Consider the following 22630-nt stretch of genomic DNA (forward strand, 5'->3'; position numbering starts at 1 on the left):
CCAGCCGTGGGGTGGGGGGTCCCTGTGCCTGCTCAGCCCCAGGAGCACCCGCAGCATCACTCTACACAGCAGCTGCAGTCAGAAGAGGATTTCCCCCACCCTTGTTTCTTTTTCCCCCTCTTTCAGGAAGCATTTGAGGATATTTTGATTATTTTCAACTGAGATTTTGAGGGTTTGCGGGTAACTTAGGCCGGGGCCTGCTCCTTTCAGAAAAAGCTGAGAGGGTCCAGCACCACCATTGCAGCGATGGGGCTCGAAATCAGACCCGCGTGCAAGCTGCTGGGTGACAATAACCCAGGACATGGCAATGGGAACCTGCTCATGTCTTTCTTGCACAGGCATCAACCCTGACCATCCACAAAGGTGCACTGTGTCAGGAGACTACCTGCATGGGGGCTGCTGTGGGAATGGAGTCCAGAAATACGGAAACAGAGAAATTTCTCTCTCCCCATCCAAGGTCGCAACTCATTGCCAAAAACTTCACTGACTCCTTGTCTAATGTGTTTAACAGTGTCACAATATGGCCTTGAATATATGTAACGGCCTCAGTATCTTTACACAACCAAACTCATCACCAGTGAACAGTGCTGGGGAATCCAATGGTAGATCGTAAAGCGATTGCTCTGCTCCCCTTCCAGGCACCACCGTGCCTGCAGTAGAGGAGGAGATCAGGAAAACATCAGCTGCAGCAGGGAGGAATCCTTCTCATAGAGATCTCTGAAAGCAAGGAGACGGCTGCTGCTACTCCTTCAGCATTACAGCTCATCTCAAAGCAATTTTCACTTGCGCTACATCATCTTGGTCATTTTGATCTTGAGTGCTTGGGACTCACTACAAATGAGGCTCTCCCTGTCTCCATCTTGTGTGATATCATCCTGCTTTGAGAAGAGAATGCTCTCAGTAAGGCATAAAGCAGCAATAAAACACTTTCTTCCCACCCTCTGGAAAAAACAGCACAAATCATTCTTCCCTCCAGAGAACAGAAGGTAATAACAGAGTTTCCATCTAGAAAGATAGCTGAAACAGGTAGCATGTACATACTCTGTCCCAATGGCACCTTGAAGGCCAGGCTTTGGGTTCAGGGGATTATCAACTTGACTAATCCTGCCTTAGACACAAGACACTCATCTTGTGTGTCTGTACATCTCAACACGTCCAAAGTCTCAAGGCATGCCTCAAGGCAGATACCATGTCCATTGACTGCAGGATATTTTTAGGCCAGCTTCATAAGGAGATGTTAGTGGGAGGCAACACTTTAGTTCTTGGCCACTCTGAAGATTTCAAGTCGATACCACATCAGGAAGCATAGTACTTGTTTCATTTTTTCTTCTAACGCTCAACATTTTTTATTTAAAAAAATATCCAGTGAAACAAAGATCCTGATGTGACCAGAGGATTTGAGGACTGGCGGCCTTGGCTTGAGTCCATTACCCTCTCTCCTTAATGTGCTGGAGCAGCGAGATTTACTTGGCTTTGTAAGCCGGTCAGGCTCTGTAGAGCAACACCATTATTAGCTTCTTTACAGCAGACCACACAGAGAGTCTGACTTCCTAAAGAGAGTATCATCAGAAACCATTGAGAGCCACCAAGCACCTGGCAATGTCACTGATGCCAGTCCTCGCCCAATCACACGGGAGTCCCTGGAGAGACCTGTCTCTGGATCATCTATTGCTTTGGCTGTGTACACACACTGTCCACAGCTTCCGCTGGGAATTTCAAAACCAGATTAAGCACAAACAAGATGTCTAAATTCATTGGATTGCTTTGAAAATGATGATGTGTGCAAAGAATTTTTTGTCATGATGGACTTCATCTGACAGGTTTTTTTTAATTGCTAATTATTCCTAAAACTACTACAGAATTGTAGTTGCAACTTGAAAAACTAAATCTTTCTCATCATGATGCTTCCAGGTAGAGAAAATAAATGTCAAAATGCCACTTCAAAAAGAATTTTAAGAGCATAGCAATGCTCAGAGCTGTGAGCCAAGCAGAACAGAATAAAGGAAGTTTGAACTTTTGCATGGTGTATTTGAACTTTTGTGCCTTGGCAGTGGGAGAGGGGGATAGTGAATGTGATACATATTAAGAAGAAGTGTTAAATCATAGTCAGAAAATCCACTCAACAGATACAACACGCACATTCAGTCTTGGCTGAAGAGAATAACGTTTATTTCTCCATACCATGCTCCATTTACCCTAAGGACCACTGTCCTATTTAATGCTCTGAGGCATGGCAGGCAGTCTCTTGATCTAACAAATGCAATGTAGTTCACAAGTGTGAGCTGGGTCAAGATGAATGAATGAAAGAATGGGAGAGTGCAGGAGAACGCATGAAAGAGCCGGGAGCCTGACCTTAGCGCGATAATAACACAACAATAAACCCGGCCATTATTTCCAGCCTGTGTCAGGAGCAATGGGAGGCCTCGGATAAAATAGCTTGGTCTGTACTTGGAGGATGCTGAGCAGAACAGTGTTTCAAGCCATTGTGCTGAAGAAGAGCCTGCAGCAGGGAAGGTGTCTGAGGGTACAGGACTTAGCTATAGTTTGCCTTGTAAGTATAGGTAAGTCCTAGGTCCATAGCTATAAGGCCAGAGATAAGCCATCTCAAAAGTACCTGTTGTAATGAATGATTGCCTACACTGCATAGCCATGCGTTAAAATGAAACACTGCGACGCCTTTTACAATCCTGTATTGCACAAGGAGAAAAAATACACTGGAGTTACATTTCTGCTCTGTTGTTGTCATTTTACTACGTGTATGACCTATTCTAATCCACTGCACCGTAAAGAAAGATTGTTGGCTGTTAATAATTGGGTAATTTAGTTGTAGTTCAAATTGTAAAATGGCTTCTGCTTCACTTTGATATTAAATACACATTTTAAAAGGAACAGGAAGCTTTATAAAAAGCAGGGTGAGTAATCGAATGTAACACCAAATTAAATGAAACACACCTATAGAAATGCCATATGTTAGAGAAGACAGACTTTGCTTTCTAGCTTTATATTTTTACATTATAATAATGGGTACCATAGGAAGACCCCTTGACACACACAAATTTTATTGCACTGACATCAGTGGGACTAGTCATCTATTCAGGGGTAAGCAAATGGTTAAGAGCTTTGCAGAACTGGGGCTTAAATTTGACCATCAAGCGAGGCAGTTTGCCTTCATGAAGACCATCATGTTAAAGATCAGAAATGATGCAATGCAGCTCCCCATTTTTTAATGTCAAAGCTCTAAAATAAAGAGCGTATCCTATAATTACCTGACAGAATTGATCACCTAATTGCTTGATAGAATTAAAACAATTATTGAAACCATGTCAATTTTTGCCCATACACAAAGACGCAACAGCTGTTGTTTTCTTAAAGAATGCAGAGGAATACATATATACAGGTAGACGTGTGCCAGTCCATTGATGGTGTGGAGATGCATGCAAGAATGTGAACCCCTTCTTGCTCATAATATGGGCTGGATCTGGTTTCAGGCCAAAGTAAATTTCCCAACAGCCAAAGTACTCTTCTAGCTGATAGAGATGACATGCATCACAGAGCTTCCTTCCCTGCACAGAACTGGCATTGCTTTTACACATCAGTCTTTAGCTGACAGGTCACTATAGAGGAAGAAGCTGTGGCCTCATGGCTTCAGCATTTTGTTAGTTCTGGATCCCGCCCCCCCCTTTATTTTTTTTGGTAAAGGAGATCATAAATCATTGGAGCTCTTGGTTGCTCAGTGAAGCAGGACTGTCCAAGTTGGCACAGGTAAATTTGTAGCCAGCCATTGAGAACTTTGTTTTCACATTTGTTTTACTGGAGTTGGCAGCAAAAGGGTATCAGGATAGACACTGAAATCATAGAGTAAAAGACCTTGCAGCGATAGAGATGGATGGCCACTTTCCAAGGAAATAAAAGAAGCAAAGGGTGGAAACGTTACACTCCTCTCTTTTGTAAAAGGATTGAAAGAAATTGTAGTCCCCAAGGATAAAGGACAAAAGCAAGGTGAGTGAGGACACTAGCAAAAGAAGATTCAGCAGAAAACAGTCCCATAGAACGTGACAATATCTGCTAAATCAAAAGAAATCAAAGAATGTGGAAGGGTAGTTCTGCAGTGATGGACGGGCTTATTAAAAAACACTTCCATGCTGTTTCCTGATTTCTAACATGGTCTTCAAGGCTATGGTATGTGTTCTCTAGCCCAGCACCCTCACCCCACCCCCCTTCATATAAGGCAAATAAAGATTAAGAAAACTTGGGGACGGAGTGAAATTTGGCAACAGAAAATCTGCATATACTTGATCTGCCATGGAGCTGTGCCAGGATCCTGTTGCCGAAACAGAATTTTACCAGGATTTATACTCATGATGTCTTATAAATAATTATCACATATAGTTATCAAGGTCCTGGAAATAACATATGATTTTCATCTAAAATAACCAATAATTGACAGTTATGAAAAAGTACCCAGAATATGAAAGTGTCATGGATGCAAACCTGTTAATTGCAAGTCTTAGTATCTTAAATATTTGTACCTTCCTTGCTGTTAATGTTAAGACTATCCCGGGCTTGCAGCCTGGACTATTGGCAAACTCTAATCCCTTAACCTTATGTACAGCCTATTTTTCAAGATGAAGGAAAAAAGGTTTCAGAATTAGTCGAGCTAAAGAATACAAATTATATACTGTCAAAAATAAAAACTACAATTCCTATTTGCAAAAAGTTGTGCAGAAACTCTAATTAAGAGCTTCACATGAGAGTCCAGTACTACAGGGAATGTGAATTCGTATGTATTCAATCAGGGTACTGGAAGAGTAATCAGAGAAAAAAGTCAGGAATGTGATGTTAAGGGATATACAGGGATTTGGAGATATGAAAACCACAAATGAATGTAAGAGATAATCAGCTAATTCATAAGATGGCACAATTATTTTGAAACAAAGCCAAGATGAATTAAATAGCTGAACACTTTTTTCTGCCACAGCTACAATGAAAAACCATCATGTGAAATCAGCTACAAAAGCAGGAAAAGAAGTTAAAACTTGGAATGCATCCAGAAAGGATTAAAGTGGTTATGTGAAACAAAGAACACTATATGAGGTAAAATTGCAGCCAGACTAATAGCTTGGTACAAAATAATGAATTGCATGAAGCCGCTTTCTTTGTCTGTTGCATGGATACAACTTCCTCAATGGATTTCTTCTTTTTTAAAAATACATGATTTCTTATGCATGTACGGATCAATTTTGTTTACTTATAATTGGTCTGTAGTCAAATGCATAAAATCTCATAAAGTCCAGAAGTGTAAAAAAAAAATGGAAAAAGAAGCACTAACTTGAGATTCTTCAGTTCTGCTTGTGCAGACACTCACCCATATGACCAAATTCTCCTTTCTTTGGAAGATCGTGTAATTTGCGCAAATAGCGTACGTCCTGCTAATAAGCAGCTTTCCCAGCCTCCTGGAAGAAGTTAGCAGAAAGCCCACCTATTGCAGGAAGTCAAATTCATTTGGATTTCCACAGTCCAGAGATCCACACTCAACTAGCCCACAAGATTCCCTCTGGAGACAGCAAGGACAAAAAATCACTTGTAAAAGTAGGTTGCATTTCATCTTAAGGTAGACATCTGAAGTGCAGCAGGTGAACTCTCCTTTAGTAATACCTATCTTTCTCCCTTTAACAAGGAAGGGATGCCAAACAATGCATTTACCTGCCCTTCTCAAGCAATAAAGAGCACCAGGTGGTCCGAGTCCCTTTCTGGATGCTCCTGCTTATCTCTGTTGACAGAAAAGGGTCCCTGCACAACCATGTTCTAACTCTGGCAACAAAGGTAAGTGCCTTATGTTAGATAGAATATATGCGGACCCTGATAAAGTCACCAAAGGCTTACAAAGATTTAAGAATGGAAGTTATCCGGGTAGCATTAAAGAGTAAACTTGTCTTGATGAAACACTTTCATTACTAGCATATAGGCTCACTCATTCATTTATCGAAGAACTCAGCAACTGCAGCTCAGGTATGCTCATGAAGATTGTGCTGAGCCCCAGTCAAAAAACTGAACCACTAAAATCTCTGAACTGTTTGCAGAGGATCCGTGAACAGGAAAACTGGCTTTGTCGGATAGATTGCTCATAGGAAAATAGAGCTTGGAAGCCTTTGCCTTTAACAGGATTCTAGTAAATTGTCCTACCCTCTAAATCCTTTTCTTGAGTGTTTTGGCACTGTTTGTCAACACTCAGCCAGATGCTGAAATGATGCCACCTAAGGCAAATTGACTAGTTGACAAAGCTGTTTTTATATTCACTGCACTGTTTGCTTTTAAATTTTAAATTGCCTTTGCATTTACTCTGATATTTCTACAGCAAAAGTAATTATCGAGTCAACAGTTCTAAGATATTTCAAGCCCTCTAAAAGAGGCAAAGGGGAACCTTGAAAATAATGATCTTTGGAAATAAATATGCCTCAGCAGAGAAATTTGAGAGCTTTTGAGGGCAATTCAGCTGCTTGTTTAGTTCAGGATGGGAGCCAGCGTATCAAGTTGCTCTCCAGGCAGACACTTTGGTCAGGAGAGCCCTTTCACAGCAGTCCATGGATGGATGGACCACCACAGAGGGCAAGCAAAGGTGTGCGTTTGGAGCCATCTGCTTTGCTTGCTGCTGCAGCTGGGAGCAGACCAAGGATGTTTATGTGTGTGACAGGTGGTGATAGAGCATGACAGCCAGAGAACATGAAACAAAGGGAGAGGATCTAGAAGGACTTGCAGAAGAAACGGGGCTGTTCCCAGCTTTCTAAGGATGGCAGGAAGTCAAACAAGCATAGGATGTAACTTGGACAGGCTGTGGCAGCAGCTGCCAGGTGGGTAGCCAGGGCGCAGCGTGCCAATGGCCACACTTGAGCAATGCAAGCCCTTGCTGCCAGACCTGTGATTTTTAACTGCCTTTAATAGCAAAGAAAAGCATCATGAAACTCAAAGATGAGCTCTGAGGGTAGTTACGTACAGCAAACACCAAGCCATGTTTATAGGCTGCTTCTTAGCATAAATTATCACACAGCAGAATAAAAAAGTAGGTCCTGGGTAGGAAATGCATGAGATAAAAAGTAATCTCTCACAAAAAGGGGTAGGACATAAAGAATTCTGGAGTGTTGATCATCTAGGCTGAGTCCTGTCTGCCTAAACACACCATATGGCCTCAAAGGAAGACAAAATTTTTCCAAGGAGGTCACCTTAAAGATTGGAATTTAACTTAAATTTAGTGCCTTCATTCTTTCAGCTTAATAAGGGAAGTACTAATATCATTCCATACATCTGGTAGGAGGGAAGCAGCAGCTGGAGGCCAGATGAAATTTCCTAGGGCATCTACAATGACATTTAGATAAATGAATCTTACTCTAGATAACGATTTGCTGTTTGGGCTCTTAAGTATTGGTCTTGTAGTGCTGCTTCACCAGATGCCAACTGAGGCTTGATTTTGTGAGTTAAATGAGCATGGCCTGCACTCTCTGGGACTTTCTGTGGGATTTAGCTGCCTCTAAACCCATGACAACAGAAATGAGCGTGCAACAACTGAGCAGTCCACATGTATATCTAGGGAACTCAATGGCCTTAAACGAAGTCTCATTGATTTCAGTCATTCGAAACCAGTACTAGTGTATTCACATGTATACACTCATGTCGCCCTTTAAAAAAGGCATGTAAGTTCAGAAGATTTCTCCACACAGTCTAAGTTTTACAAAATGTGGAGGTTTTCGCAAATGTCTAGCTCAGTCCTCACTTTAATGCACACCCTCACCTTGATGCAGGCCTCTCACTTTAATGAATTTCCTGCTAAACCCCTCATTTTCCAGCTGCTACTCTTGTGTGGTACATTTAGAAATGAAAACAAAATGGTATTAGTGCCTCTAGCTCAGCAAAACTGAAGTTATGCTATACGACATGCAGTAGAGATGTTTGCTTTGGGGAAATTGCCTCCTAACTCCTTTTGCAGGCCACAGGATCATGTAGATCCGACTCACTTTCACACCTTCCAGTCAGCAGCTCTGTACTGCTGTGCCACGTCAGTGCTTTTCTGAGTGGGCCTACATGCAACTCCACAGTGTAAATAATGCAGCACAGCAGTAACCTCTTGCACAGAGACAAGAGATTAAAATGATTAAGAGATTAAGTTTATCCTCAGACATACAGAAAAAATGAAAGGCAGACGGTTCAAGTACTGCTAGTTTGTAACTCCAGTCTCCACTTCAGGCATTAGCCTGTGGCCAGATTAGTCAGTCTAAGGACTTTGACTCGGTCTCTGAGCAAGCAAGTGCTCTAGTTTAAACCATAAGCATCTCTATTCACTTGCCCCCATTTGCTTATATTGCCCTACTTCTAGGAGTTACCACCCTAAAAACAGCAGCAGATGACTGCTGCTGTTCATAGTCTGGTGTTTTGGTGGAAACTCTGCTTCATCTGTGATCTGAGATGGGATGACACAATATGGAGTGAGGCTCCAAGACCTCTACGCAGGTCTGCTGACTGCTAGCGATCTGGGAATCACAAGAAAAGGAACATGACAGAGACCTATCATGGCCTTAACCCCCCAAGAGGATCTGCCAGAGGTCATTTGTCAAAGCTCTTATCTATCACTGCTTTTTTTTCAGGATGGCAAAAACAGATTGCTAGAGAAGCACAAGAGAGCAAGACCTTCTACATGTGCACCAGTCTATTTATGGAGGTTACTCCCCACCCTCATTAGCAAAATAGCCCATCTATTGAATGCAATTTAATCAACAAATGGGGTTGTCCTTGGCAGGGTATCTTAGGTTGAAGAATGACTCCTCTTCGTAGAGATGGAGTTGTACAACCACTTTCATTTCACTGAAAAAAAATAGCCCAATTAAATACATAAATGTTTAAGTAAACCCTTTGGATGTAGTTCTCTTAATAAAAAACAAATAAATATCCAATTTTAAAGAGAGAATCAAACTGCTGGGCATTTCACAATGTCAGCTCAGGTTTTCTAGAAAAGAATATCCAAATTCACTTATATATAAAGGGAAGACACGATAATTTTTCCTGCAGCCTTTTTACATATTGCTTTGGAATGTACACAGAAATGTGTATGTTTGGTGGGGGCAGAGGGAGTGGGTCCCCTCTTCACAATATGAGCTATCTCAGCGCTATTTGCAGTGCCTGTTAGTCTAATGCCTTTTCAGAGTGCCTGAAGACATGGAGAAGCACTTCTTATCTAGCACACCCACTAAGGATTAGGCTTTCTTTATGGGTTCTTGGCATTGCTATTTATTTATTCTATCTAGTTATAAGCATGTTAGAGGGAGTGGGGGTTTGTCTTGTTTTGGTAAAGCAGCAACTGTCATTTAATTGCTGATTCTGGAATATTTCTGGTTAACATGACATTTCTCAGTGCACAATTCAGCTGCTTCTCAAATGAGTTCTTGCTGTTCCTTCTCTGCACCTGCCTCTTGTCCTTCTCATCCTCCTGTAATGTAAGACTGCAGCCCATCACTTATCTTTCCTACCTCTCCCATTTTGTAAGTCCAGAACTAATCTCAGTGCTGAACTCAGTGCCTTTACTGGTTCTGGGTCAAACCTAGTGTGCTTTGACCCTCCTTTCCCAACTGTGGCCCAAGTGCAGCAGTTGTTCTGACATCCTCAAAGAGGATGCTGAACGCTGTCTGGCAATCCGCACCCTTTAGAACACCCTCTCCTTTGAGAGTAACCACATGCTCTGAACTATGCTCTCAGTGCCATCCTCGCCAGCATCCTTAGCAGCAAGGTGTAGGACTAGCAGTTCCACCACCACCATTTCTTCCATCAGCAAACCAGTGCAGGGCTCACAGTAGCTCAGCTTTTCTGAGGGCAGATTTTGAATGCAGTGTGTATATATGCAGTTCTTGAGACAACTCATTTCACAGACTCAGGAATAGAAAGCATATCATTGCGGCTTAATCAAATTAAATATTCAAATGAAAGCAATAATTACTTAAATTTGTCTTGAGACTTAGTAAGATTAAGTCTTTGAAACATCATTTTTGGCCTGTAGGCTATAAGTAAGCCAGTCTCTAATGACTTGGAAAAGACTAGAGGGTTTGGGTTATCACCAACCAAGAGGTATTTATGAAAGACTATGAGCAGTGTGGTTATTAAACAGCCCTTGTGCAGCATCTCTTCTTTATAGAAGACTTCGCTAACACGGCATCAACCAGGCACTGACATTAAGTCAAAAAAATCCTAGCCAAGCATTTAAATTCACTGTCAACATATGTGGAAAAGAGATGTTCAGTGGCAGACTTGCCTGGTGGATATCACTACAGCAAATTTCAGCTCTCATTACAATCTGTTAATTAACATCTGATTGCAGCAGAACTGTGAACCATCACTCCCATCAGGTCTAGGCATGCATAACACATGTCCTGCATGTTCCAGGTCCAGAAAATACAGTAACAGTACACACCTTCACAGGTAATGTAATACATCTCATGGTCCTTATGAGTACCAAAAAGGAAAGCTGTCAGCTGAAATTTTTCACATGGGTTTCTCTGCTTACTTTAATGGCAGAGTGATTCAATTTATGCAAATATTTGCTCAAGTCAAGACTGAGATGACAAAGGTGGTCTCAGAGACTCTGCTCTGATGGTGGGCAGGAGCGTGTTTAAGGTCACAGTTTGTAATTGCCTAGGTGCTCTCTTCAAGGACAGACTGGCATGACACCCACCTTCTTGTGAGTTGGAGAGAAAAACCCTGGAAAGGTAACACTTTTCTGCACTGTGGAGAGAGCAATGACTGAAGCCAGGAAACAAGCTGGCTGTCAGGAGATACAAGGAGGAATCACAGGAGCAGAGCAACTCACATGCTTGGCATGAAAGAGCTGGCAACAGTGTGCACCAGCGAGGGGTTAGCAGGCTTTTCAAATGGGGAGGGCTGCTAAATGGGCTGGGCTGGGATGACTTCAGACTTCTGCACAGGATTGATCACGAGCAGGAATAAACTTGACTGTTAGCTACAACAGTTACTGCAGTGTTTTGCCTAGTCTCTCTAAGACATCCTTTGAGACATCTTTCCACGGAGCTGAGCATCTCTAGTTCTGGGACATTTTTTTCTGCTAGTTATCTATACATTTCTGTTTTCATTGCTCTCTCTCCTTTGTGTTCATATCTTTCAATTATTACGTGAATAAAAAAAGTTGCAGGGACTTTTTATACTTCACTGAAAAGAAAATTTAATATCAATAGCACAGAAGGATATTAGAGTTCAGAATTACAAGGTAAAGCTTCTAGAGGACATTACACATCCCTTGGGCAACACCATTAGTGGCTGCTGATAACAGCATCAGTGGCAGTGGTAGAGATGGGGGCTGATATTGGTAACGAGAGTTTCTGGTCCCGTGCCAGATCAAATGCTCTTCAAAACACTATAGGAATGGTGTAAGCGAGGGTGATCTGGAGTATCTCTCCCAAAGCAATCTTTTTTTACCTTTCAACCTCAATTCATTTGCATGTATTCACAAGAATCGTCGCTGAGATAGAAACAAAACTCCTTACTCCTGATGCCTGACAGAAATACCAGTGTAAAATTAAAAGATAATGCAGAAAGTTTGAGCTTCACTCTAGGAAACCATTTTTGTCTACTATTCTTTACACTGGGATTACTGCCAGGCTACCACAAGCTCTGTACAGAAAGAGCTACAGAAAGGATTTCTAAAACTAACCGTAAGGTTTAGCTTGCAGGGGCTGGAAATGGAGAGCAGTCTGTGCTTGAGAGAGGGAGCTCTTACATCTGTGGAGGGTCAGGGTGCTCAGTCACTCTTGCTCCTTCAGGAGGACTGCAGATTCTCCTCTCTCTCAGGTGACACAAGATCAGAGAACACTTAGAGAGGAGGGTATCAGCAGCTGCATTGACTCTTCTAACTAAACAAGGATCCAGATCTGAATTCAAATATCAGACCTTAATCATTCACATTGCTTAATCCTTAGGTTGCTGCTAGGCCCTTGGTTTCTAGAGCCTGCTCTAGAGGAGGCTCACCCCATATGGCACAAGAGGGAGCCCAGCTTGGCCACATTCCTGGCTCTCATTCAGTGTTCAGTGCAGTCATCAACAGAAAAACCAGTGGCTTGTTTGCGAGAAGGCTGACATAGGGAGCAAGTGTAACCTACCAGCTTCCCAAGGATGTGAGCAACCAAAACCATACTCTTTAGGCTTGGGTTAGAAGGTCATAAACATGCCAAACTTCAAAGACGGCTAATTGCACTCCTTGTGAACTACCCTGACCTGCACTGTGATGCGATGACTCTGCCTACCCTGTCGAGATCTCCAGCAGTGTTAGCTCCTGTATTGCAAGACTGTTAAATCTGATGTCTTAAAAAATATACATACATACACACACATACATTCCTTCATTTTCTTTTATAATGGTCTTCTGGAAAATATTTACAGCAAATCCCCTGCCTTAGCACCATACCGGAACGATGCAATGCAAACACCCTACTACACACCACTGGGTTGCTTCTCCAAGCCTGTGTTCATGTCCTTGTTTGCTTTTATGGACAACATATAGAAAAGTCTAATATTGGTGAGATGCTCTGATCATGACTCACCCAATTCAAACTGGTTGGAAAGGTTACCACAGGTTTGTCTGACTTCTTCACTGTCCCAGCCAAGAGGATAGAGGGCACAACCAGAGCCGATCAACAAACCTATGGAGAGATAAAACATAAGTTTTATACAAACAATTGCAATTAGCTTAAACACATGTTGTCACTTGGTGTCACTTTTTTTTTCCCCCCCACACAAAGTGTCAAACTGCCATTTGCAAATCTCAGAGAGAAAAAAAAAAAAATCTCTTCTTCTCCTAAAAAGCAGTAGAAAATCATTTGGAATTCTACTGTTCCATTCCACTACACTGTTTTACAGCTGTCTGTAGGCTGGAGGTAGCCTTGGCAGTTCCAGAAGTTCAGCACCAGAAGCCGTCCTCAGTTTCTGAAGCTTCCACCTGAGAGCTTTTAGACTCTCCTTCTATTCTGCAGAACTCCTAGATACACTGTCTGGAAAATTCAAGTGGGGTTAAATAGAAGCTGTGTTAATCACAGCACTTAGAAGCTGATTGCTTCTGATTAATTAGAACAACAATCAACTGGGGTCTATCAAGGTTCTAGCAGGAAAAGTAAACTGACAGTTGTGCTAATATGTTGACATTTTCCTTTGTTTTTCACCCTTTCGAAAGCCAGGGAAGAATGGTTTCGTGTCACCTGATGATTAATTCATACCACAGGTACACACTTCACAAAGTTTTCTCAAATCATTTCAGCTAAACCAGCTGAAGTCTTGAGCCATTTACCTATTATCATGCTTGGCTTAACATTCACAATATGCTTTGCTTTCTCCAGCCCTCATGCTGCCCCAAACAGATGTGTTTTGGCTAAGTCTATCTCTTCACAAGGTCTTGCTGGGAAACATGGAATGGGCCATGATTATTTTGCAGAAGTGACATTTTTATCATATTGCATTCTCAGCTGTCACTGCAGCAGCTGCCAAAGAGCTGGTGTAGCTGGCAAAGCTTCTTACACGGACAGCCTAGAGAGAACATTTCAATGGATGCTACTGGATTTAAATGTTACCTCCTTTGTGTCAGATCTTATTTATAAGATTGGAAATGAATCACTATGTAGATAATGGGCTGGGTGTGCCTGACACGTTGCAGACTGTAAAGGCATGCAAATTCTCAAAAAGTGTGCAGTCTGGGTTTGCAGTTCTGCCTTTCACTTGTTAGGCAGAGCACAGGACTGGGACCGGGGACAGCTGTCACAAGCTGACTTTGGACAATGCCCTTGACCCCACGTCATCTCGCTTCTCCTCTCTTGACAATAAGGACAATGTGCTCCCTGGCAAAGCACTTCCACTGCCATGTACCTAGTGCAGAAAAGCCCTGGGTGTGGTGACAGAGGCACTGTGGACATCACACCAGTCTAACAGGAGTCTTCAGAGTGATTCTAACTCAGGGCCTGGAGCTAACTAACTGTGTATTTCTACTCTTCCCATCCTCAAGATGCCTTAGCTTCTCATATTTTTGACACTTCTATAAGATATAGAAATCACCTTATTATGTTCTTGACTTGCTCACAGACACACCTGAACAAGGCAATGAAGTCCAGAAGTTGTATCTCATCTTTCTCCAAAAGATGTTTCATGCTCTTAGCATCTTAGCTGTTATCAAAGTAGCTCAGCAAAACTTTTCTGCTGCAACTTGTTTAGACCCAAGATTAGCTCCTTAGATCTTCCTCCACTAAGTTCAAATTTCTTCTTGCTGCTCAAGTCTACTTCTTCCTTTCCTCATCAAGCAGTTATTGCCTGCTCCTCTCTCTATATCTATATCACATAATAGAAAAGATATCCTCGAAGCAGCCCCCTCTCAGATGGTTCATTCACCCAACAGCTGTAAAGGGAGAAAAGCAATTAAGACACATGAATGCTAGGTATTTTCAGAACTTTGCCTGACCTGGATATGTTGCTTCTAATATCCTTGTTAATAGCTTTCACAGTATCATCTGATTTTTTTTCCCCCAGGGCCGCAAAGCTGACGGCAGGTGGTAGAATCCATGTAAATGAGAGTTGCTTCTATTTAAATTCTCAGACAAGAGAACTTAGGCCAAAACTGGGTCTACATTTGTTAGAGACAGCTTAAGACTCTGAAAAGAACCAACTGATTCTCACTTGAATTGTTAAAGCAAGAAAGGCATTGTAAAGTGCTAACAGCATGGCTGATGTTCTAGGAATGGACAGGACCCAATGGGTCAAGGAAGAACATCACCAGTGATGATGAGAATGGCTGGGGAAGGGAAGGGCGGGAAAGCACCTAGATGCCAGAGATAACCTCACAGATGGGTGGACTGTGCCAGCCTTGGCCAGTCCTGCTGTTGTTTTGATCCCTTTCTACACTGGTCATGATCCCATGAACCACTTCATGACAACCCAGGCAGACCGCAGCTCCGCAGCTGCTCTGACCAAAAGTGACCCACTCTGGCTGGGCTGGTTTCAGTCAACTTGTGTTCTTGAACAGACTCTCTGGAAGACTTTGCAAATGCTCAAAGGGCTCCATTGCAAGAGGCAGGGAAATACGTGCACGGGATAGGAGGGAAGGCTGGCTTGCAGCTGCCTGCGTTGGACCAGATGAAATGGCAGCCAGCCCTTCCTCGCAAATAGGTCCTGGGAAAGCCTCCTGTCCAGTTCTTCCAGGAGAACACAACAGCAGCACTGCAGGCAAGTGAAAGGACTATTAGCATAACAATGCTGCCCCTCCAAACCCAGAACAATCTCTTACTCAGCACTTGCCAATTATACTCCTCAGGTGGCAAGAGCGTCTAGTGCCCACTGCATTCACAGAAGACTGTTTGTTTTCAGCTCTCTTTAGGTTTTGTTGCATTTACAGGTCGTTGTTTGGGTTTTTTCCTACGAATATTGCTCACAGCACTTTCCACTGCCACCCTCCAAACGCAGCTCATGCCTTTCCAAACACGTGTACCTGTTCACTCTGTCTCCCATACACTGAATACAGTGGTTGCAAGCCTTGGCAACTTATTTTCTTCCTTAGCCAGACTTCTTCATCCCCCTGTTACACTCTCTGTCCCATTTCTGAATGTCTATCTCTGCAAGTCCAAAGCACAGTTTCAGTGAAAATAGAATTCTGGGGTTCCGTCAAAAATTCATTTGCAATGCAATATCCTGCAATGTTCAGCTGCTCCAAAGGAGCAACTAACTGCCTTATTCATATGTGCACCCTCGTCCTCGAAGACAATCCACACTGTCTAATAACGAGCTCATGGCACCCACTGCTGAGCCTCACCATTAGCTGTGCCTCCTAGAAATAAATAAACCAAACAAGAGAAAAATAGCGTGCTATGTCAGAAAACCTCCCCACCCCAGTGACAGCTAGCTCTCCAGCTGGGTATGGACTTTAGCAGTGCTAAGATTCGCTCATGGAGTACCAGCCATGAAGCTCTGCAGCTTCTTTTCTGCTCACAGCCTGTGCTTACTGTGACTATGAGATCCAATGGAAAACTGCTGCTTAACACTGGTGTCACCATGTGCCCCCAAAGCACAAGCTTTAGCATGTTTATGAACAAAGGACAATGTATAAAGCCACAGGCAAGTTCATACACTTCATTTAGTGAACAAAAAACTGCTGGAGACCAAAGGAGCTACTGGGAGCATGGGGCTACATTCCTTTTGGGCAAAAAGGCTTATGCCTATAAATACCGATTTTGTCACAGGTACCAAATGGCCACAAGTCGTAAAAGTTGTTGTTTTGACATCTTTGCTATCGCTGGTTTCCAGCTGGTTTTAATCCACCTTTAAACTTCTCCCTGTAGTGGTGCCTATGCACCTGTGTGGATTTAGGTCTATTGACAAAGCAATTTGTTCCCCAGTACTTCCCCAGAACAGGCAAGGTGCAGGCCAAACTCAGAGATTTACCATCAGTGCAAGACTTCCACAAAGACTTAGAGCCTGCTAGTCACTACAAAAAAATTCCACAAGTTTTGCTTTATGCCTAAGGCATGCATATATGTATGAGTGTGTCCCATTGCTTTCACCAGAACTCTGCACAACTTCAACAGGGCTGATAATGCCTTGGTCTGTATGGGCAGTGAGGTTGGGAACTGACATTCCAGCTCCCTTATTTTATGCACTAAAAGTGTGGAGTGTGCCTCAAAGCCCATGCTGTTAACAAGACTCGGACAAAAGCTCCTCAGCCCCTTCTTTCCCTCTAACCAATCCACCCCTGTTTGTAAGCCACTAAATGTGTGGATCAGACCGTGCAAAGGCAAAAAGACTGCATAATATTACCGCTAATGATTCATACATGTTCATAGCCAATTTATTTCATTACAGAGAATGTAGATCCTTCTGAACAGCTGCAACCTCCATTTAAAGACCAAAGTTAAATCCAAGGGCTGCAAACCCAATGAAAATCCTTAAGCTAATTTTGCAGCTTCAGCAAAGAGTAGTTACTGGCTTAGCTCAAGTCACATGCTGGCCTGCCCAATGGTTATTGTATTTAGCCAGCTATGCTAAACTCCACACCCATCTTTACAGCTGCTTAAAATGCTTAGGATGCCTATAATACTTCTTAAGAAAGTAAAAAAAAAAACCCAAACCAAAACCACTGTGCTGTAATTACTATCATCTGTCATCTTCCATCATCCTCTACAGTCACTGAAAGAATTAGAAAAGGGAAGGAAATGTGCAGGTCCATAAACTGCACCATCACAAAAGGGGATGCAGCTTTGAGGCACGAGAAAACTAGTCAGTGGGACGGGGCTGACTGGCAGCGGAGGCACTGGTGGCACTTGGCTGCTGTTTTAGACAATATGCCATGCACCAGTGGAGGTGCTGGCACTGTTCTGGAGCAGCTCTGCGTTCGGGAATGAAACAGGCTCCTTGCCCTGAGCCGTAAAACAGTGCTATTGCAAGTGCTACAGCTTGTTTGATGCGCTAGCATGGCACGTGGGAGAGAGTCACAGGGCTGCCCTAATGCAGCCAGCTTTGACAATGCAAAGCTGGAATTAAGTGCTTGGCTTCAACACTTAACAGGGTCCCATTCAGCCACTAGGCTCTTTGTGTAATCCATGCAGAGAGCTGGATACCTTCAAAAAGTGAGCTAAAACCAGCCTATGTGCTAAGCGAGAAGCAGCCCAGACCTATGAGTTGCAAAACTACAAACCAGGGGATCAGAGGATGGATGCCTCAATAGTAAACTACCCAGTTCACCCCTAGTAAACTAGCCAATCCTTGACCATCCCTGACTACTTGCCCTGTCATCTTGCTGCAGGTATAACGTGTGATCACATTTTCATAACACTTAGGAGTTAGATGATCTTGTCTGTCTGGAGTGGAGCTTGTGATTGAAAGTAATTGCACATAACAGGTTCTGCATATGGTGGATGTGGCAGGGAAGGGACAGTAATTACATTAGTGGCTTGGCACAAATCTATGTTTCATCTTTGAAGTGATAAAGAAATGATTTGTGGCATGCAGCAATCATCTTACTCCAAGAAATAAAACATTAACCACTATTAATATATCCAAGAATAGCTTGGATATAGGCAAGTCTCGAACAATATATACAGAACGATTAATAAACCAAGAGACATTAACCAGATTTTGCCATGGGGAAAATGACTGCACTCAGAAAGATTGAGAGACTGGCAAAAGTCAATGCACAAAAATGGAAGCTTGCAAATCCCTGTGGTGGGCCATCCTCAGACTGCTGCCATGGCTTTAATGGGAGCCTCCACCCAAAGGCCTGATGTGCCTTAAATAACCCATACAGACATCACATCATAAATTAATTGTCTGTAACTGTCCTGTTTTACAGACTCAGCTCTTCCTCTGACTTGTTGAGGTTACAGCATGCCCCTGATTGCTACATGGTTCGTTCTTGTTTTATTGTCAGCCCATTTGATCGTTGCATCCTCAAAGGCCTATTAAACAAAGCCAAACCTTTCCCAGTGTCCTTCCTTCTCCCTTAATAGGGTAAACCTAAGCACATGATTCTGATAAATCTGATGGGAGAAACCATCAGCTCGATCAATAAAGAGAGGTAACGATGGGAATAAATGAGGCACTTAGCTTTGCTAGAAAATGCGTTTTCCAATAGAAACTAAACAAGTAGTGGCTTTCCTTTTAGGAGCCTTCTCCATGGGCACTGGAAACTGTACTCCTTGTTTGTATATCCTCTGCTCCAGTCATATTAGACCTTATGAATGCAGTGAAAGGGACTGCCCGGGCACCATAAAGGGCTTCTGAGGCCAGTGGTTAGAGCTGGTCTGCTCCACTGCAGTAGGGAGGCCTGGGAAGTGTCTCAGGCAGGAAGGATCCCAGTGTCATTGTGAAAACCCAATTCGTATTTTTATCTAGAAAAATAAAAGGATAGAGTCAGGCGTGATATACGTACTGCAGAGAGAAAATAAAACCAGAACTGAATGCTGCCTTTTGTACAGTCACTTTTTAGTGAGAAAAATCTTCTTAAAAATATCTTCCTCCTTTCTTCCCCTCTATCTTCTACTTTTTTCCCCTTCATTTTTGGACCTGACCAAAAAGAAACCTTGCCTTTTTTTTTTTTTTTTTTTTGCTAGGTATTTCTAATGAATACTGCTCATCTGACAGATATTCAGGCCATCTGGAGAAGCTGACAGAGAGTAATTTGGAAGTCATCTCTTTCAAGACCATTTTAATGATGATTTTTCCTTTCACGTTTTTTCTCTATTAGTGCATCTGAATCTTCAAGGATGATAGAAAGTTTTCACATTCCCATCTGTCACTTGAAGGTACTGTAATCTCTACAAGCAAAACAAAACCAATTTTTAGATGCAGCACAGACTTTGACTCTCTGTTTCTTGTGATTTAAAAACTCTCCTCACTGTAATGGTTTTAAAGCATTTACCTGCTATAAAAGTGAGCCTGCAGTGTGAAAGTAAAATTGAGCTGTCACATGAAGTTGTCTGCTGCTTTCTGATGTACCTCAGCCAGCAAAGAATGGAGTTAAAGAAGAATTGGTCAAAAACAGTGATGTGAAACACTTCAGCAGACACAGCTTCTGAAGCCCCTCTTCGAGATCCCCTCCAGGAACGGCAACCAACTCTGCAAAGCAACTGCAGAGTGACAGAAGTGGGTCAGAGCAGGTTCAGACAAACTCCAGAGCCTGGGCAAAGCAGCAGAACACAATAGAGCAAAGAGGGGAGCGAGGGGGAGCAGAGCCTGGCTCCCATGCCCGCAAAGTCCAGCTGCAATTCAGTTAGTAAGCGATGATGTCTTCATACTGGCAGCTCCCAGCTCTTCACCCAGAACTACCCTTTCTTTAAAGTCACACTCCTAATTGCTTCTCTTGACATCAGTGCTGTGTTCTTTGGTTTCTCTGTTATTTTTCTCTTAGTCTCTTCCACTGCCTTTAGTACCTGTTGCTCAGGAAACCCAGGCATGCACCTGACCTCGGCTTTCATTAAGCTGAAACATGAGATCAACACTTTGGGCAACAGTTCTCTGTCAAGTTAGTAGTCACTGATCACGGGTCATTTGACTGGTTCCTTATTAAGCCTGAACTCAAAGTGCACCATTTGAGAGCAGGTGAAATTGCCTACAATGAGGATAAATGCAGTAAGGGACTCCCTTGTCTGAGTGTTCTGACAGTGGTCCTTAGGGGCTCACAGACAGAAATCACATTTATGCTGCACCAAATTTCTTCCCAGTCCTCCTCTCAGGGTCACAGCATGGGAGATAGCAAGTCAGTTCAGGGCTTCACTCAAGGTCAAGGTGTTTCTGCCACAGACTTTGCTATAGCAGGATGTTAAAGGAGCTCTAGATGCAAAGCAAAATGAAATATAAGGACAACCACAAAAGAAACACAGAGAATGAAATGCTACAACCTTCAGCTTTGCAGAGCCTGCCTCCAGGAATCCTGTTTCATCTTGAGCGATATAGAAAGAGTATTCATGGGTTTTCAGCCAGGGGGAAAACCCCACCCTTCTGGTCCTGATCTCCAGGTATTAATTCAATGCATTTGTCCTTGCTTAGCTCCCCTCTTTCTGACTGTCAAGCCACATCCCTCAAGTGAGAATATTCTGTTGTTTTGCGTTACTTCACACCATGAGCACTCACTGCCTGGCAGCTGCTCGGCTCTGAACCTCAGCAAATAGCCACAGCAAAGAGCTGCCACCTGCCTGCTACCACTTTCCGGAGCTCTCAGAAAGCAGGGCTGGTGGCAGCGGAAGCCTAAAAAAGGCACTACACATGCCTGCCAGCATCCAGCACAGCAAAGTGCTGTGTCACAGAAGAGTCACAGTCCTGGCTTGCTCCCTGACTGTGGGCGTGGGGCAGTAGAGGGTGCACATGAGAGTCTTCTGAAAGATGAAGCATCACTTCACTTTGATCTTCAATTGATCAAAGGTGCTGTGCTCATTACTACAGAGGTGCTTCAGGCTCAGAAGAGGAAACTTCTCCAACTAGAGATAATATATTGCTACCCTAAAGCTAATGGTTTTGCCTGCTCTATTTGGCGCTGGGCATTTTTAAAGCGATACTGAAGGCTTCAGAAAATGGGGCTGGGAGAAATCCAAAAGAAACAGTGAAGTAGGAAGAGTGAAGAAATCAAATACAGAGCTGCTACTAAATGGAAGTGAATTAATGAAAGCAATTTTGTAAAAGGACAAGTGAGAGGGCTGTGGCAACTGCTGCTGTGGAAAGGAAAGATCCAGCACCAGTTTCTAAGCCCTGAAAAATAGGTGCTGGTGTGGAGGGTTCCAGGAGGCTGCAGCTCCCAACAGTTCCAACCACTGAAAATCACCCCTAGAAGTTACTTCCTGTAACTGGATAAAGCAGCAGTAAACAGGCTCCACAGTTTGTGTAGGTTGGCACCAGGTATTAAGAAATCCAAGAGTTTAATCCTATTTTATGTATGCAGTAGGAGGAGTAATATGATCTTTGAGAACTACAGTGTGTAGCCTGATACTGAATTGAAAACTCCTTTATTACCATTTATTATACAGCATTCACATGCAGGGGAATTTAGACAGATCCAAGGAAACAAGTACCTGCCTGTGCAATTTCTACCTTATTCATTATGGTTAAGTGAAGCTAAAGCTGGCCACAGAGTCAACATGGAGGGTGTCTGGAGGACACACCAGTTAAAGAATGAATATTCACTGGAGCAGAGACTCCAGGATGATTCCCTTACCATCAGATCACACAGTCCCTTTTACGTTTTCATTCCCTCAGCCAATGATGATACAAATATTTGGTATCAAGCAGAACATGCTTCAGATACAAGCTCCACAGATCCTGGGAGATGAGAGATCAAGGTCCAAGTCGGTGGCAGGGGGCGGGTGGGGAAAGGAAGAAGAAAAATAAGGATTTCACCATGGCTATTTCTCCCAGCTGTGAGTGATGGGTGAGGACGATTGGATATGAGAGATTCCAGCATCACGAGGTTTTCTCCTTTGGGCTTTCTGTAATATGTACTGGTTATGTGCCCATGGATGAGGTAAGTGGGGAAGTGTCGAGATTGTGAATCCTACGGTATTTAGACATGAGGCACAGCATTAGCAGTTTTGAAAAGCTCAGACTTGGCTGCTTTTGCTTGTCTAAGGGGATGCTTGGAGGCATGAAAGTAATTATCATAATCATGACACAGGATTGGTCCTGCTTTAAGCAGAAGGTTAGACTATAGGACTTTTTGACATCCATTCCAACATGAAAGACTTTAGGAAATTTTTGCATCATTTAGGCATCTCAGCTTAAGGCAGCTGGGGCTTAAACCACACGCAGTGCACACAGGACTACCTGCGTTTCAGCTGGGTAGCCCAGATGGAGACCAGCTCCCACTCCAGATCAGCATGCGTCTATCTTCCTTTCTAGGTGCCTCAAATGGCACGGGGCATATCAGACCTATGGAGGTGCCTCTGCAGCAGCAATTGAATTGAGACTCTTGACAGTGCAATCAATGGTGTCTAGAAGATACTTTTCTCATCCTAAACACAACATACATAAACATAGGTCTATGACCAGGACAAATCTAAGTTCACCTAACCCTAAGACAGTAAACACATTCATATGGGACTGGCAGATCTGATACAGAGCCAGTAGGGAAAGC

General features: G+C 43.0%; 1 protein-coding gene across 1 annotated transcript in view; it reads right to left on the reverse strand.

The window, feature by feature from the left end:
- The window catches only part of LHFP (lipoma HMGIC fusion partner), a 141884-nt gene that overhangs the window by 775 nt on the left and 118479 nt on the right, over positions 1 to 22630 (reverse strand). The window contains exon 2 of the mRNA XM_010132866.1: positions 12585 to 12686. Coding sequence (XP_010131168.1) covers positions 12585 to 12686 — 102 coding nt within the window. The remainder of the gene's footprint in view (positions 1 to 12584; positions 12687 to 22630) is intronic.

Source organism: Buceros rhinoceros, unplaced genomic scaffold (genome assembly GCF_000710305.1).
Source record: "Buceros rhinoceros silvestris isolate BGI_N320 unplaced genomic scaffold, ASM71030v1 scaffold10133, whole genome shotgun sequence".
NCBI classification, from domain to species: Eukaryota; Metazoa; Chordata; class Aves; order Bucerotiformes; family Bucerotidae; genus Buceros; species Buceros rhinoceros.